The sequence below is a fragment of the Boleophthalmus pectinirostris genome, unplaced genomic scaffold (genome assembly GCF_026225935.1).
Source record: "Boleophthalmus pectinirostris isolate CB_2022bp ecotype Guang Dong unplaced genomic scaffold, ASM2622593v1 HiC_scaffold_1, whole genome shotgun sequence".
Lineage (NCBI taxonomy): Eukaryota > Metazoa > Chordata > Actinopteri > Gobiiformes > Gobiidae > Boleophthalmus > Boleophthalmus pectinirostris.
In genome coordinates this window covers 16,730,327-16,745,747 of record NW_026570970.1, presented here as the reverse complement: position 1 = coordinate 16,745,747, position 15,421 = coordinate 16,730,327, and the positions used below count along the sequence as shown (strand labels likewise).

At 40.3% G+C, this 15,421-nt stretch overlaps 1 protein-coding gene across 1 annotated transcript in view; it reads left to right on the top strand.

Annotated features, from left to right (window-relative positions):
• The first annotated feature begins 2,648 nt into the window (after positions 1 to 2,648).
• The window catches only part of igsf3 (immunoglobulin superfamily, member 3), a 197,396-nt gene continuing 184,623 nt past the window's right edge, over positions 2,649 to 15,421 (top strand). The window contains exon 1 of the mRNA XM_020931924.2: positions 2,649 to 3,579. Within this exon, the coding sequence (XP_020787583.1) occupies positions 3,534 to 3,579 (46 nt within the window). The 5' untranslated portion in view covers positions 2,649 to 3,533. The remainder of the gene's footprint in view (positions 3,580 to 15,421) is intronic.

Genomic DNA, 15,421 nt, shown 5'->3' with positions numbered 1-15,421 from the left:
TAATGATTTGCAGATCTCATAAAAATCACAGTGGCCTAAGCTTAGGTTGGCCTGGTTTTCATTTCAGTCCCAAATATAGCAAAAATAATACAAACAGATGTAAGTGCAGTGAACTTTGCTCCAGAAAAGACCACTCGTGTACTTTTGGGTTACTTGATCTAATCTTCTTGTGGCTGATACTTGACGCTCTTTTAGTTTTATTCAGTTTTGTCCTTGAAATTCTACATTGTGACTATTTGTGTCTTGAGTGCTTTTACGACTCAGTGCCAGCTCACATACTGAAAATGTAAACAATGTGCGGTGTGTAATGAAGGCCCCATAGTCTGTTAACATAAAAGAATGATTTAATAGACAGTCAGTTTCAACCACTCACCATTCAAGAGCAGGAGCCATCTGGCAATAACTTATTGTTCTGTGAGCAAATAAACCCTACAGTAAAACCATTATTGATTCCTAAATCAAATTTGATCTAATGACTTCTTCTGTATGACATAGGTGCAGAGGGTCAGATGGGCCTGAATAACATTTAAGACCAGATGTGAAACCTGAACTCTAGACTGAATACTGAGGCACAAATGTCATTTTGAACATCAAAATGTCCAATACATGAAATAACTATATACATCAACTCAAGTCGTATTAATGCCTGAACAAGGAATGTTACGATACATCTGGCCTGTAAATGGTAAAATCTATAATAAAATATTAATGTTAACATGACATACATTAGCATAGACCATCTCATATTTTGTTTAACATGTTTAATATATGAACATATGAATGCAAGACATGCTTTTACAGAGGCGCCGATGGAAGCAAGCAGGGGGCTGTCATTTTATCTTAGTGCTACTGAGCCAGCATGCTGATGTCTCAGTGCTACCGTGTACAGAGGTGCATGGTGGCCATGATGGACAGTCTGGCACTTTAACAAGGAGGTTGTTAGTTTGATTCCAGCAATCAGAACCTGTAAGACTTGGGTGTACCTTGAGTGTGTCTAATTTAACCTTGTGAAAGATGAGCATGAATACATGGCTGTAACTGTTTTCATTTGACAAAGTGGATTCTATATGTCTCTTTTAGATTTGTATCTTTGTATATCTTTCCAATATACGACATCACACTCCTCACAAAGCAAAGATTTATACTTTCTGTCACATCTTGCCTTTAAACTATTCTTAGGCCCAAAAATCCAAATGTGCAAGTTTCTCAGCTCGGGTTGTACGTGTTGAGGAGCTGGTGTTTTCTCTTTCATGAAGGCGCTCCTAAGCAGACTGGCAGCTCATTACTGTGATTGCCAGTCTTCTGTTTGCAGGAGTGGGGTGTGAGAATCAGGCTGTGCGTGTGTGTGCGTGTGTGTGCGTGTGTGTGTGTGTGTATGTGTGCGTGCACATGTGTGCGTGAATGTGTGTATGTGTGTGCGTGTGTGAATGTGATGGAGGGGGCTCTGTCTAGACCACTGCTGCTAGATGAATGCTGTGCATGAGAAGGTGACTTTTGTCATCACTGCATGACGACACCATAAATACAAAGGCTATTGTATTAATAAACATGTTTCACTTGTTGAGAATAACGTATGACATTTGGGTGATTCACGGCCACCTCAGTATCACCCTGTGCACCTTTGGGAGATCCTGTAACTGAAAGGTTTATCACCGCTTCAGGCAACTGCTCTCATATTCAACACATCTCCTTTGGACCACGGTGCACTTGTTCAAACCTCCTTCACTTTGTGTGACCATCCAAAACCACACGTTCTGACAGTACCTTACAAAGATGGATGGACTCCTCAGGTATTCAACAACTTACAACTGTCAAAAGTTCAGAAAAGTATGAAAAGTGTATGATCTTTATTTTATAAGTAAAGAGGTGTTAATGTACAAGGACAAAACAGTGGTCAGAGCCGATGAAAACAACAACAACAACAACAACAACAATCAGCCTTACAGTGGTTCCTTTTTCATTTCAAACATTCACTTTCTCGAAATAATTAGTAGATAATGCTTTGTTTGAGACCTAATTTTGCACTACTCTAATTAAAGTTTGAAACTTTATAAACAAACTTGCTAATAATACTTTTCGATTTTTGGACTAAAGCTTTCTCAAGGTTTTTAAAAGACACAGTTTCTCAGTTTCTCAGTTTAGACTTGTCAAGTATGAACTAGATTTTTTCTTATCAGTAGAAAAGATAGTGTGTGGTTTTGGAGGTTAAATGCTCAGTCTTACAGGTTTACAAGTCAGCATTATTTCAGTTTAAAATATTAATTAGGCTTTAGGGCCATAATTATCTGACCAAATTAACACACGTGAGTTTTGCTGTTGCATGTTTGAGAGCTCGAGCAAGCTTTGAGCGTTTGAAGTGAATCGGTCAGTGTATTGTACTTTGTACGCATACCCTAAACAAAAAAAGAGTGAGAAAATGTCTACTTTTGAGCCTTAATTATCCTCCACTTGGTTAAACCTATTCATGATATTCTAAAAGAAGTGGCCTGGAAATCCAGTGGACAGACTTGCATATGATTTTGGCGTCTCCCTGAAGTCCCACGCGAACGGGGCGTGGCTTTGTAAAGGGGGAGGGTGCAGGCAACACGCTGCTAAGTTTTCAAACTGCCCGGCCAAACAAAGTGCCAAGCCAAGCAGGAAGCAGGAGAGTAACCTTGGAACAGAGAAACGCGGCGCACTGTGTCCCATTACAACTACAGGGACTTTTGACTCGGCGCGCTTGCACGGGGCAGGTGAGCTCCGTTTGTGCGCACTCAGGTGATTGTGCTACGTTAGGCAGAGTGGTCCACGGTGTTCCGCTCGGTCGTATTCATTGATTAATCAGATTTATTGTGAGCGCACAAAGCCCGTGTGTGCTTTATCTGGAGCGCCCGCCCATTGGGCTTTCTGCGGAGCGATAGTGGGAGATTGATGATAGTCTCTGGGATTTGCCGTGGAGAGAGAGACAGAACGAGCCGCTGTGGACTAGTCTGATTTGCTCTCTCATCAGTGGAGGCAGGAGGGCGGCTTATTACGGGCTGACATCAAGATCTGCTCCCTCTGAAGTCTTGTTAGAGGCGCTAACCATCACAGACTTTGGCGCTGTTCGTTCTGTTCTGGAGGCTGCCTGAGAGAATCGCCTCCGCAGTCTCAGATGCGTAGTAAACGGGGAGGAGTGGGCTGGGTCGCCTAGACGCCCGGCTTCCATACATCCGTACGCACACGTCGTCAGTGATAAAAGAGGAGATAGGTGAGGGCGAACGCGAGAGGAACGGACGCACACAGTGGAGCTTTTTACCCTTTTCCATTCGCAGCAGGACGCACGAAGGCAAGAGTCGGACAGTGGCGGTGAAAACCTCATTTGACTTTCAAACACGAACCCCCTTAGCTTTGACTCCTTTTGTCGCTTGGGATTCTTCTTCCTCCTTTCAGGATAAGCGGGTAACCACAGGAGCGAGCACAGAAGATTTGACTGACAGACTGTAGAGAAAGACATCGCATTCTCGTCTTCGCCATCCACAAGGAAATACTACAAGTCATAGATCTGTGGGGCAATGGCAACCAGTGCGCTCCGGCTTCTCCTCGCCTGTGCCCTGCTTGGTAAGTAGCCTCAAGCGAGAGCAAAACCTTTGATTTACTGGTGGGTTCTTGCGCGCACCTGTATGAGACTAGTTGAACCAAGTAGCGGTGGTAAGGTAGACCGAAAAGCAAGCTGGTTACATTGATAATCTTTAGTGTGATAGCCTATAGCAGATGCCACGGAACAGCTGTGCGCACGGTGAATATAGGTTAATGTCATATTTGGACTTGAGTCACAGATTAACACAATGTTGAGGTTATAGACAGACTAGTCGTGTCTGCCATTGTGAAACTACACAATACTGTAGCGTCATAACTGGCACACCTGGGGCACCTCACGCACACCCCCTTACGTGAAGTCATCTCGCTCCTACCCCCAAATTAAGTCATCATAAGTCACTGCGGCGGCTCAAGTTTGGACACCTAATCGTGAGCACCATTGTTGATTACTCACAGTTCCAAACAGTGCATCCTCCTGCCTGTCCCAAACAAACACCAGATGGCTTTTTTTTTCTCTCCCAGTTCCTGGATGGGGCAGCCTGACAGCACCACCAGAGGGAGGAGGAGGAGGAGGGAGGAAGAAGAGAGAGGGAGAGAGGGAGGAGGGAGGGAGGGTGAGGTGGGACAGGGGGGTGGTGATGGTGATAGGAACCCAGTGGAGAACCCTGCTTTGGCCCAGAGGATTAGCAGTGGCAGCCAGGGTGATATGAATGAATATTAAGCATGTATTAGTCTTTGATATCAGCTCTTCTGAATTTATGTTGGTAATCGTTAAAGGTGCATTGTGTAACTTTTCTAGTGGAGGGTCCGTCAAATGCTTTTCTCTGTGGCGATGTTATTGCTTTGTCTGGTATTAAACCTTTCTATCTTCACGGAGACCAAACCGGACCAAGTTACGAGTTAGATCTATGGAGAGGCAAACCCCTCAAAGTCAGAATGGCTGTTTTTCTAGGTTTTTTGAGCTATAAAATCACCTGTAATAGAATAAATATAAAGGAAAGCAAAGCAGAGCAGTGACATATCCATAGAAACAAGCAGGTGACGGACCCCCAATCAGAAAGTTACATAGTGCCCCTTTAAGTTGCACGTTGTATGATGTCAAAGTAAAGATTGCGTGAATTTCCTTGAGTTGTAAGGTTGCTGCACATTCAATCTCACACTATGCTCTAATTATATACAATGAATAAGGCAAGTTTTACAACAGATGCCCTACCAGATGCAGTCACTGGGTTCATTTAGATTCCAATAAGGTTTGGTTATTACATCTTCACCTTCACTACTGACTCCACATGGGACATGATCATTTCAGTGGTGTACATCTTCTTGACAAGATTTTACATGTAAAGATTGGAGCTAGTTTGGTCAGATTTGTTTTTTACTGCCTCTTACATAATCCTGAATCACACAGGACGGTTCAGGTGTTGTGAAATGATGTCATGTCCTCTGTGCCAAGTGCAAGAACATGGTTTTATGGATTAAGTAACACACTAAAAAACCCATACAGTGCAGAATACACTGTACCACCTTACCCTATACTCCCTTGTTGAAACATTAGAGACGCATTACAACATCAAAGCAAAAATATAATCCGATTCAGTGCTATTTTGAGGATGCCTATGTGGTAAAGAAAATGTATGAGTTGCAATGAAATCACCTGTGTCATTCGGTGATGTGGGAAGATGGTCTGGAATAGAATGTGGGTGGCAGATGCAGAAGCTCTATGGAGGATCAGTCTTAGTTAGCATGCCCCCAAAAATGCTTGGCACTTTTGGGGGCATGCAAATCCCATATTGAAGTTATTATTTATGATGCTGACTGTGCAGAGAGGGATGGATCTGGGTGCTGCCTATGTTATGGAGCATATAAAAGGTTGCCCAAAGCTATGAATGTTTATTAGTTTCACAAATATGATATCTGGAAGTAAAAAAGCTGTGGTGTGGGTTTGTGAAAGGCAGAGGAAGGAAAAATAAGTAATGGTTTAGTTAAGGAAAGGATAACGCACTGCTTCTTGTTGTTTAATCCGCTTATATTATGGTGACACAAACTGAAAATAGGTTCACCTTTTGGCTGTCCATGGATGTTCAAAGCTTAACTTAGTTGTTTCTGTTTTAGTTGAAGCTCGTCCCTCCTAACAGTACTTCATTTGTTTATTGCGATGGCGATGCCCACAACGGGAACCAGCTGGAAAGTCCCCCTGAATTGTACCCTTCATGAAACTAAGTTAGTTGATCTATATACATATGAAAAAAACAAACTTACAATGTATCTCAACATATTTGTTCATGCATACAAAAAAAAGTGCAAAAATAATGTGGTCTCAACTGTGCCACAACTATTTATATAAGTTATTCTGAATTATTTTTGAACAAATTCTGTAGCTTTCTAAGTTTCTTGTGTTGTGCTGCTTACAAATTAAGTTCATGGCAAGCAGGTAAGGAAATAATTAATATTTCTTCCCAAATCAACAGTTATAGGACATGGGGGACAAGAAAAATTAATTAAAATATGATTTCATAATGAATTTTTATGAGCAAATGGTGATTATATTGATATTACATACTGGAAAAATGTGTGCAGCTTCAGGAAGATCAGTAAAATGACATAAACAAGGCCCGACATTTGGTCTGGCTTCATTCACATTTCATTTTATTATGATATAGAAGCTGATTTTCTAACTCAATACATCACAGTGTGTGACACAGCTGACTAAAGGCCGGCGAGAATGTCCCCCTCTCCCGAGCAAGAGAAGTCGGCGCCTTGAGGGAGGAGGGGGACGTTCAAGCCGAGAGAATGGGACGCTCGAGCTGGGACTTTCAAGCCAGGGGGACGTTCGAGCCGGTATTCCTCACAACGTACCGATATAGAGCAGTGATTCAATTGTTGCCCGAACTACTTTATAGAAAAATAATGCACGGCTGTTAGCTTTAGAATTCCACGGTTAAGTAATTTTATAGTTTTAGTTCTCTAGTTACTACCTAAGCTACTTCCACTACTCCTACAGATGTCAAAATTGCAATCAAACTCGGTTACTTCTGGCTGAGTACTACTAAGAAAGTACATTGTATTCCCGAATGCATTTTTCTTGACTTCTGTAGTAAAATTCACACCAAAGAAACTCTGTCTCTTTGTGTGGTGGAACCTGGTGTTATTTGAAAAAGAACCCCAAGTGCTCAGAGCGTTGCGTTTATACAGCTACAGTGACAGTGTAATACGTACGAGCCTGGCTGGTTTAACTGTGCAATGCCTCAGTGCTTTTCATTTACCCAGCTCTGAACGGAGAGGTTAGCCATCACCCAAGAAGAAGCCAACCCTAACCTGTTTTCCAATATTGGCTACTGAGGAAAAAACTGGAATTTTCCGCTCGCAAATAACCCAGAGCTTATGTTTAACTGTCAAGATGGACGCCGTCACGTTGTCACATTTGTTATAAGCTGATGTTTTATTTATATCCTTCATAGCACAGCCAAATCTGCGAGACAGGTGCGACTTCCACCCAATTACCGAACATGTTATGAATGCATTTGCACAAGATGAGTGTCAAACGCATATGGATGGTGTGAGTGCAGTGTGGGTTAAGGGAGACAGGTGGCGATGAGTGTCACATATGAATATTCAAAAACATATACTGCTTTTTATGTTTTTAAAGAAGCTCTGATCTATGCCTATTTTTGCGTTTTTTTTTCCCTTTTCCTTCTGCTCTAATTCAGACTTGGACCAAAACACATTTTTCCACTGACTTAATGCATCGTAGATCTCAGAAATCAGAAGGTTTTATTGGCATTGTCAGTGAAGGAAATTTCACAAACTACCAGTAAGTAATTGCTCTGGTGAAATGGTGCTCCTGTAGTTGGACATATCCAATCCGCTAGCTGCCACCTTCCAAATAAGAAGTGTTCATGGGGGCGCCCTTTGCATTGAAAAAGCGTCACTCCTCTCTCTGCAGCAGTGAGCCTCGTCATTTTGTTGTGTATGATAAAATAAAGGCACGCATCAAATAAGTTGTTAAATATACTATTATAAGGTGTTGAATAGAGATGTAACAATACCCGAAATATCGTGATATTGTATCGTCAAAGGTCTCTCAATAATATCATGGGCTGTCACAATATATCGAATCAAGTAAATTTTCTTAAATGTATTTTTTTTATAGTAGTAACGGCTAAGAAACGTAGGGAAGTCCATATCCCATGATTCATTTCAGTGCAAACAAGAAGAAATGAAGAAATATGTTTTTTTTTTTTACTTATTTACTAATTCTTGGGATTATAACAGTATTGATGTGCACTGAGTCTTGTTAGGATACTTATTGCTTTTAAAATACCTACAATAGCTTCTCCAAAATATCGCAATAAATATCGTACCGTAAGATGCATATTGATAATATCGTACAGTGAATTTTGGATATCGTTATATCCCTAGTGTTGAAACTACTACACTATACAATACTACTACAACTTCTACTTACACTACCACTAATACTACTGCTGCTACAACTATGGGTGTAATGATATCTAAGTCTCACAATTCGATATCGTCACGGTATGAACCTCACGGTAGGATATTTATTGCGATATCGTGGGAAAGCTTACGATATGGATGGGAGGCTCACAATTAGGGATGTAACAATATCCAAATCTCTATTATATTTTCACGATATACATGTCATGGTATGATATTTACTGTATTGTGACATTTTGTGGAGGCAAACAAAACTGTTAAAATGATACTTTTTCCTCTAAAAAAATGCCTTGACAAGATTTAATCCAAAGAACTAAAATTTAAAAGTGCTTAAAACTGTTATTTCTTCTTGTAGCCTACAGTGAAATGGAGCAAAGGATCATGGTCTATGTAGTTTCCTCTGTCTATTTAAGCAAAAAGACTTGTAATTCAATATTACTGTGAGAACTCTGACGATACGATCACAATATTTTGAGTATTGTTGCAGCCATAGCTACAACTATAACTACTACTGTTTTACTCCTATTTTGACACTGACTTTGCAAAATTCTCCTTTTATTATTTTGACATTGATCCTCTGTTTAGCGATTCTGCTGCTGTTACTACTCCCCATGTTGCCTCTGTGGCAGTTCAGAGTCCTTTATATAGTACTGCTACTAAATTGAAGTAAAAGTAGTAATAAGTAACACCATCCAATTTTATGTACAGATGGTGGAAAGGCAAGCCTCCATAATTGACCCAATCAAACAACGGGCTGCTACTTAAGAGCTTATTTCCTTTCCAGACTCACAATGACAATTCTTAATTTTTTTTCCCTCTCAAAACTGATTTTCTACAGTGTATGGAAGAAAGACTCGTGGCCACTTAGAGCCAGAGTTGATTGCGTGAGATGTGTTGTTAAGGCTGTCAACGGTAAAGTGGTTGTGAGAAAGGGACTATATTTTCTATTTCAGGCAAACACACTATTGGGAGTGTTTAATTAGGATTAAAGTGGGATATGACAGGACAAAGTAAGTTGTATTTGTGCCTCTAATTGCAATGTATGGAGTTGTTATTGCCAGTATAAAAGCATAATAGGACTAGTTCACACTCAGGGGAGTTAGATTATTTTATTGCACACTGCAGGGAATAAACTAGGTCTGGACTTTGACAGTACCGGGTGCCAATAAACCACGACTAAAATCTATTAAGCAGGACTGAACCAGCACTTACCAAGACTTAAAGGTACACTATGTAACTTTTCTGTTGGGGTTTCCACCATCTGGTTGTCTGGTGGTTTTGCATGAAATGTTTCACAGTATGTCACTAAACTTGTCTAGTGTATCTGTATTTATTCAATTACAAGTGTTGTCATCACAAACAAATACTGTGACATACTTATAATACTTATAGTGTGACAGCTTGTCTCTCCCTAGAGCTGTAATTTGTGGTGGCTCTGTGGTGTCAACTAGCCTGATTCATCAGCCGGTTTCACTTTGTGGAAACTGTCTGACTGCAAAGCATTAGAATTCATTCACTCGACAGTAGGCTGGTACTTTTTTTATTTAGCCAGTCACTGCTATTTGGTCGTGACGTATGTAATGCGCCGCTAATGGGGCTAATTGGTATATTAAGCTTTTCCCAAATCCCGTAGGAAGAAGGACAATAACTTATTTCGACTTGATAAAATTCACTAAACATTCTCAACATTCTCCGGCTTTAAATCCTCGATCTTGGGAATCGTTGCAAACACAGAATGTATGGCTCTTCACTGAATGGCTGGTGCCCGGACTCGCACTTTCAGGGTTCTTGGAAATCTAGTGTATTCCGATTCCTGACCTAGTCGCTGGAGAGAAATGAAATTGAGTGTCAACTACTTGTCTTCATGTTTAAAGCTATACTGTGGAACATCCCAGGTAAAGCAATAACATCTCTATAGAGACAACCAGAAAGTTACATAGGGGACCTTTAACTAACTCTGATCCAGAATCAGTTTTAAGACTCCTTAATGCCGCCAGAATAATCCTTTTTTAAGAATTGTCACCCTGCCACTCCCTCCACCCTGCCCTGTCCCTGTCCGGTTCAGAGACAGGTGCGACCCCGTCCGGTCTCCACTGTGAAATGTGTGAGATGGTGTGAACTTGTGTGGTCAGACTGGCTGCTCATCCTGGATCAGCTGTTGCTACAGTGTGAATGCCTTCCATGTGTTCGGGAGCCCCAGCTGACACAGGGGAGAGTGCCGTCTAGACTCAGGGATTCCACGCAAGAATTTACTGTCATCACAATGCACTCGTGGGATATTGTCATTTTATGGGATGTGTATAAACATTTTGAGTGAAATAATAAACAGCATAAACAGTTAAATGCACATTAATGTTAATTATTAGCTCAAATATATTTCCAGTCTTTCCTCTTTTTGTTTACTTTTTCCCAAGTTGTGTCCTGCCCGTGTGATGAGTTGCTTATATGCATTTGGGATTGGTTTTAACAGCTGTCATTCCTCATTACCCCCGTCCGTTGGGATTTCAAACTGACACAAAGGCAGCAATGACCAGTTTTAGATACTGTTTAGCTTGGGTGGGCTTTAGATTGTTTAAATGATCAGTTTAAAGCTAGTTCATTACTTTATTTTGATTTATATTAGGCTTTTTAGACAGTATAGTGTCATTTTCACACAAAGTAGTAGTTTCTTTAATATTACTTTGTGCTTTAAAATAACCAAAAACTGCATAAAAAGGTTTGACCCATTTATGTGATCTTTAAAAATGATTATTATTATTTACTGATACTTGTTTAAATGTGTATCTAGTTGGAAATCTAATTTTGCTATCATTTAGGATACTGATTTTTGACAACCTTAGTTCATTTGTCATTTTTCCTGTTTATCAAATCAATGTCATATTATTTTCCATTATACAAAGGTGATTATAGCATATCCTATCTATTTTTGTCTTCCACTCTTTCTGCCATGATTCTGTTCTCTTATATACTTGCAGTGCGTCTTATATCCAGTTCCCGACAATAGAAAGAAATTACACAAACCTTTTAAGAACAGCAATTTTCTCTAAATGCATAAAGCGCCATTGAAGATAAGGAAGCTTGAGAACTGGCGCAGATATTTTTAACTCACAGTCTGTTCCATCTTTTGTAAACATTAGTGGCTAATTATCTTTTGGAGAATACAATTGTAGGAATGCGAGTAGACAAAAAGCTAAGTGTGGACTGGGGCTATGGAAAAACACAATATATTTACTCCTGATTGGATCTGTTTCCAGCTAAAACAGAACTTGCTTCTTACTTTAGAGGTAAAATACAGGCTCGCAGCTGCCTGTGCGTGCTATTGTTGCCTCTTATCATTTGTAGTCACTTGCCTTTTGTTTGCATCACAGGTGTCTTTGTGTGTACGCGTGACACAATAGTTTTTGTATGGGAGTGTTTTCTTTGAAATATGAACATTGAGTCATGCAGCGTGAACTACAGTAAAAGAAAAACTGCCTAACTTTCAATACCAGCTGTGTGGGACTGTCTCAGGGATGTACTGCGCAATTGTTAACGCTTTATGGGTCAGAAAAATCCAGTAAATCTATTGGGACATTGTGTGAAATGCTTTTAAGAAATAGCACCTTCTTTTGAATTTGATGATTGCAACATACAGTAGTACTAAAGGTGAGAAGGGGTTAGCAAAAAGACTGCAAATTGATGTTATAAAATGAGAATACTGAGAATTTGGCATAGCATTAGAAAAAGTATTAGAAAGAACACAACTCTGGGTATTAGGGTTGGGTATCATTAAGAAGTTGCCGATACGATACATACTTCGATACATAGGCCACGATACGATACATACTCGATACATAGGCCACGATAGAATACATATCTCGATACATAGGCCACGATACGATACATACCTCGATGCAGTGCACTTTCGATTTCATACGTTTCACTAAAAACTAAAGGCTAAATCATGGTTGTGATACTAAAAGTCTTTAATTAAACCACTTCTTGCGCAAAGTTCATATAAAACACAAACATTTTAATCATCAAAACACTGAAAATGTCAAATGTTTCGCATAAATGAGTTTCCTCCCTCTGAACAAGCAACAAAACTGTAGTGCTGTAACAAAATACTTCAGTAAAATACTCTTGGTGATATATCGATATAGCAGCCCATGATATCGATACAGTATTGTCACCTTAAAAGATACGATATATCAATATTTAAATTTTTTTGCACACCCCGCTGGGTATGCTTTAAACTGAAATATGAAAACAGTTTTACTATTTTCTATCAATAATTGATGTTCTGTCAAAAGATGTGCTTCCCTTTGGTAGTTTTGATAAACATCAGTGACTACTGCATAATAATTACAGCTGTACCAACGTTTTTGAATTATATTTTTTCTGTCTTATCTTGTATTGCTTGATCTGGTTCCCAAATGTACTACGGTAAGCCAGAGAAGACACTTTAGTGGACAATGTTGCATTATATCTCACAGCTAAAGACATGTCAGAATAGTGCTGCTACTAGCCACAGGGCAAGTCATGCACCCTGTAATCCAGTCTTTGCACTCAGCAGTGGAAACTCACACCAAACTACCGCTGCCAGAGCACGTCGACTCCTCCGCGTGACTCCATACAAGGCAAAGAAGATGACAAGGCGAGATTTAGGGAGTACGCATTAAAGGACGCCAGGCAAATGTTGTATTTTTAAATCATGACTGCGCTCCTCCCTGGTGATGGGGATCAGAGCGAGGTTGACCCGCGGTGCATGTTGGAACATCCAGTGAAGTTTGTGCAGAGTTCTTAGGGGAGACTTCCTGGCTGTCAGAGCGAATCAGGGAAGTGTCTACAGCCTCACTTAGCATCTGCTTTGTGTCTGGCTGGCTAGACAGTGCTGCTGGTTGAACTGTCAGCTTTTTGTAAACGTCACTAAAAACTAGCTCCCAATGTGACTCATATGATTAAATTGCTTTGGTGAAGGGAGTTAAGGGGGTTTTGGGTGGACTTGTAAAAGTAACATTTTTTTTTTACTTCTTGGCTTTGCTCATGTAAGGTCACCGCAGCCTTTGGACATCTCATACACTGGAAGTTTGTTTACTTTGGTTTCCGGCTGGTGTTGCTCTACTCGTGAACTTGAAAAACATTGTTATACCACCATGAAAATGCCCAGTATCCTCAGATCTAGGGAAGCTAAGTGGGTTTGGTTGAAATTGGATGGGAGACTGTTGGGAATACCAGGTGCCATAGTGGTGTGGCAATGGCTCTAGTGCAGACTGTTGTTGTGGCCTTAGGAATGACACTTCACTCGACCATAAGCGTGGGTGTTGGTTGTGGTCAGAGAGGCCGATGCCGCAGTTTGGTAGTGCTTCATTCAGTCTACAAACTAGGCCTGTCATGACAACAAATAGAAGTACAATATATCTCTGAAGAAAATACATGGACGATAAAAAAGCAGGATTTTAAAAAATCAATAAAAACTATTATAATGTACAATATGGTTAAAAATCACATTGCAATAAATGAATAAATAATGAATGATGAGTTGATATTGTAATAACAGTATACTGGCCTACTGCATAATTAGACTTGGACAAACTGTATTGATCCACAAGGGAAATTACTTGGAAACAGTAGCTCACACATCATAATGTATTATAATAACAAAGGGCAAAAATATAAACTGTAATAATTGTATGTAGCGATATCCAAATCTCCTGGTACGATATTATCACTATATGCATCTCACAGTTTGATATTTATTGTGATATTTTATACAAGCTAATATAATTGTAGATGGGACACTTTTTTGCTTTTAAAACACCTTGACAAGGTTTTGGTGTGAATTATTTCCATCATAATTCCAAGAATTCAAGTAAAAACATATTTCTTCATGTTGTTTCCACTGAAATGAATCATGGGATATGTAGTTCCCTATGTTTAGAAGCTGTTGTTACCGTAAAATCATGCATTTAAGCAAAGGAACTTGTAATTTGATATATTGTGACAGCCCACGATTTTATTGTGAGACTTTCGATGATACAATGTCATGATATTTTGTTTATTGTTACATCCCTAGTAATAATATATTCTAAATACGTAGCAAAAATAGCAAGAGACTGTTGCCCAATAAGGCCTAATTATATAAATGTATATGTACAAGTAAAAATAAAATGGTGATATAGAAATGATGTAATATAAATACATCTCAGCTATATAAAAGTGCCTTATTATAATTGGAAGAACATAATATGTACTGGAAAATGTCATATTTAATTGCCTTGGGTGTGCAACAGATTCATTATTGAGCATTACATTATTTGTTTTGGCCCTGCTGGGATAAATTCTACCTGCAGTCAGCTCTTTCTAACCCCACCCCCTCCCCTCCAGCCTGGTCACATGACTAAACCACCACCCTGATATCAGATAAGCTGTGTTTTGGTGATAACACTCCAATCAACCAGAGCCGTTTCTCTGTATTTGCTCTGTGAACCGCTGAAGAGGCTGTTTTTAGCTAATTTGTGTATTTGTATCTCTGCTGGTTAAACGGTACTCCTCCTCTTTTCTCTCTGCGCCCGTGCCCCCGTCCGCACCTACACCCCCCCCCGACCCCCCTCCCCCCACTCATCTCCAAACAATAACGTGGTCCTAAAGCCGGCCCACCTTCTCTTCAAAGAGCGCTAATTGCAAATGGCCCTCCAGTGTGATCCTGGGAGCAGATATTAGCTCTCCCGGGAGCCCGGATCCACCATTTTAATACCAGCGTCTACCTATTTACAAGCACCTTCATAAGCTTAGACCAGCTCACCCCCTGGCCCCCTCTGGAGAATGGGAGTGCTCCACCCCCCTCTCTCTGTGTCTCTATCTCTTCTCTCCCTGTCTCTTGCTCTTTAATTTCTTCATCTCTCTTTCTGTCTTACTCCCTCTTTCTTTTCTCACTTGTTTCCTCTCTTTCTCACTGTCTATCTGTCTTTCTCTCTCTTGCACTCTCCCTCTTTTTGTCTCTTTTGCTCTTTCTGTCTGTCTCTTTCTCACTTCCTCCCTCTTTCTCTTCTCTCTCTTACTCCCCTTTCTCTCAGTTTCTTTCTCTGGTTCTCTTTCTTTCTCTCTCTCACACCCTCTCTCTTTGTCTCTCTTGTACTCTCCCTCTTTTTGTCTCTTTTGCTCTTTCTGTCTCTCTCTTTCTCACTTACTCCCTCTTTCTTTTCTCTCTCTCTTTCTCCCTTTCTCTCTGTTTCTTTCTCTGGTTCTTTTTCTCTCTCTTGCACCCTCTCTCTTTCTCTCTGTCTCTCTTTGTCTCTCTCTCTTTCTCTCGCTTTCTTTCTCTCTTGCTCCCTCTTTCTTTCTCTCTCTTACATCCTCTCTCTTTGTCTCTCTGTCTCTCTCTTTGTCTTTCTCTGTCTTTCTCTCTTGTGCTCTCTCTCTCTTT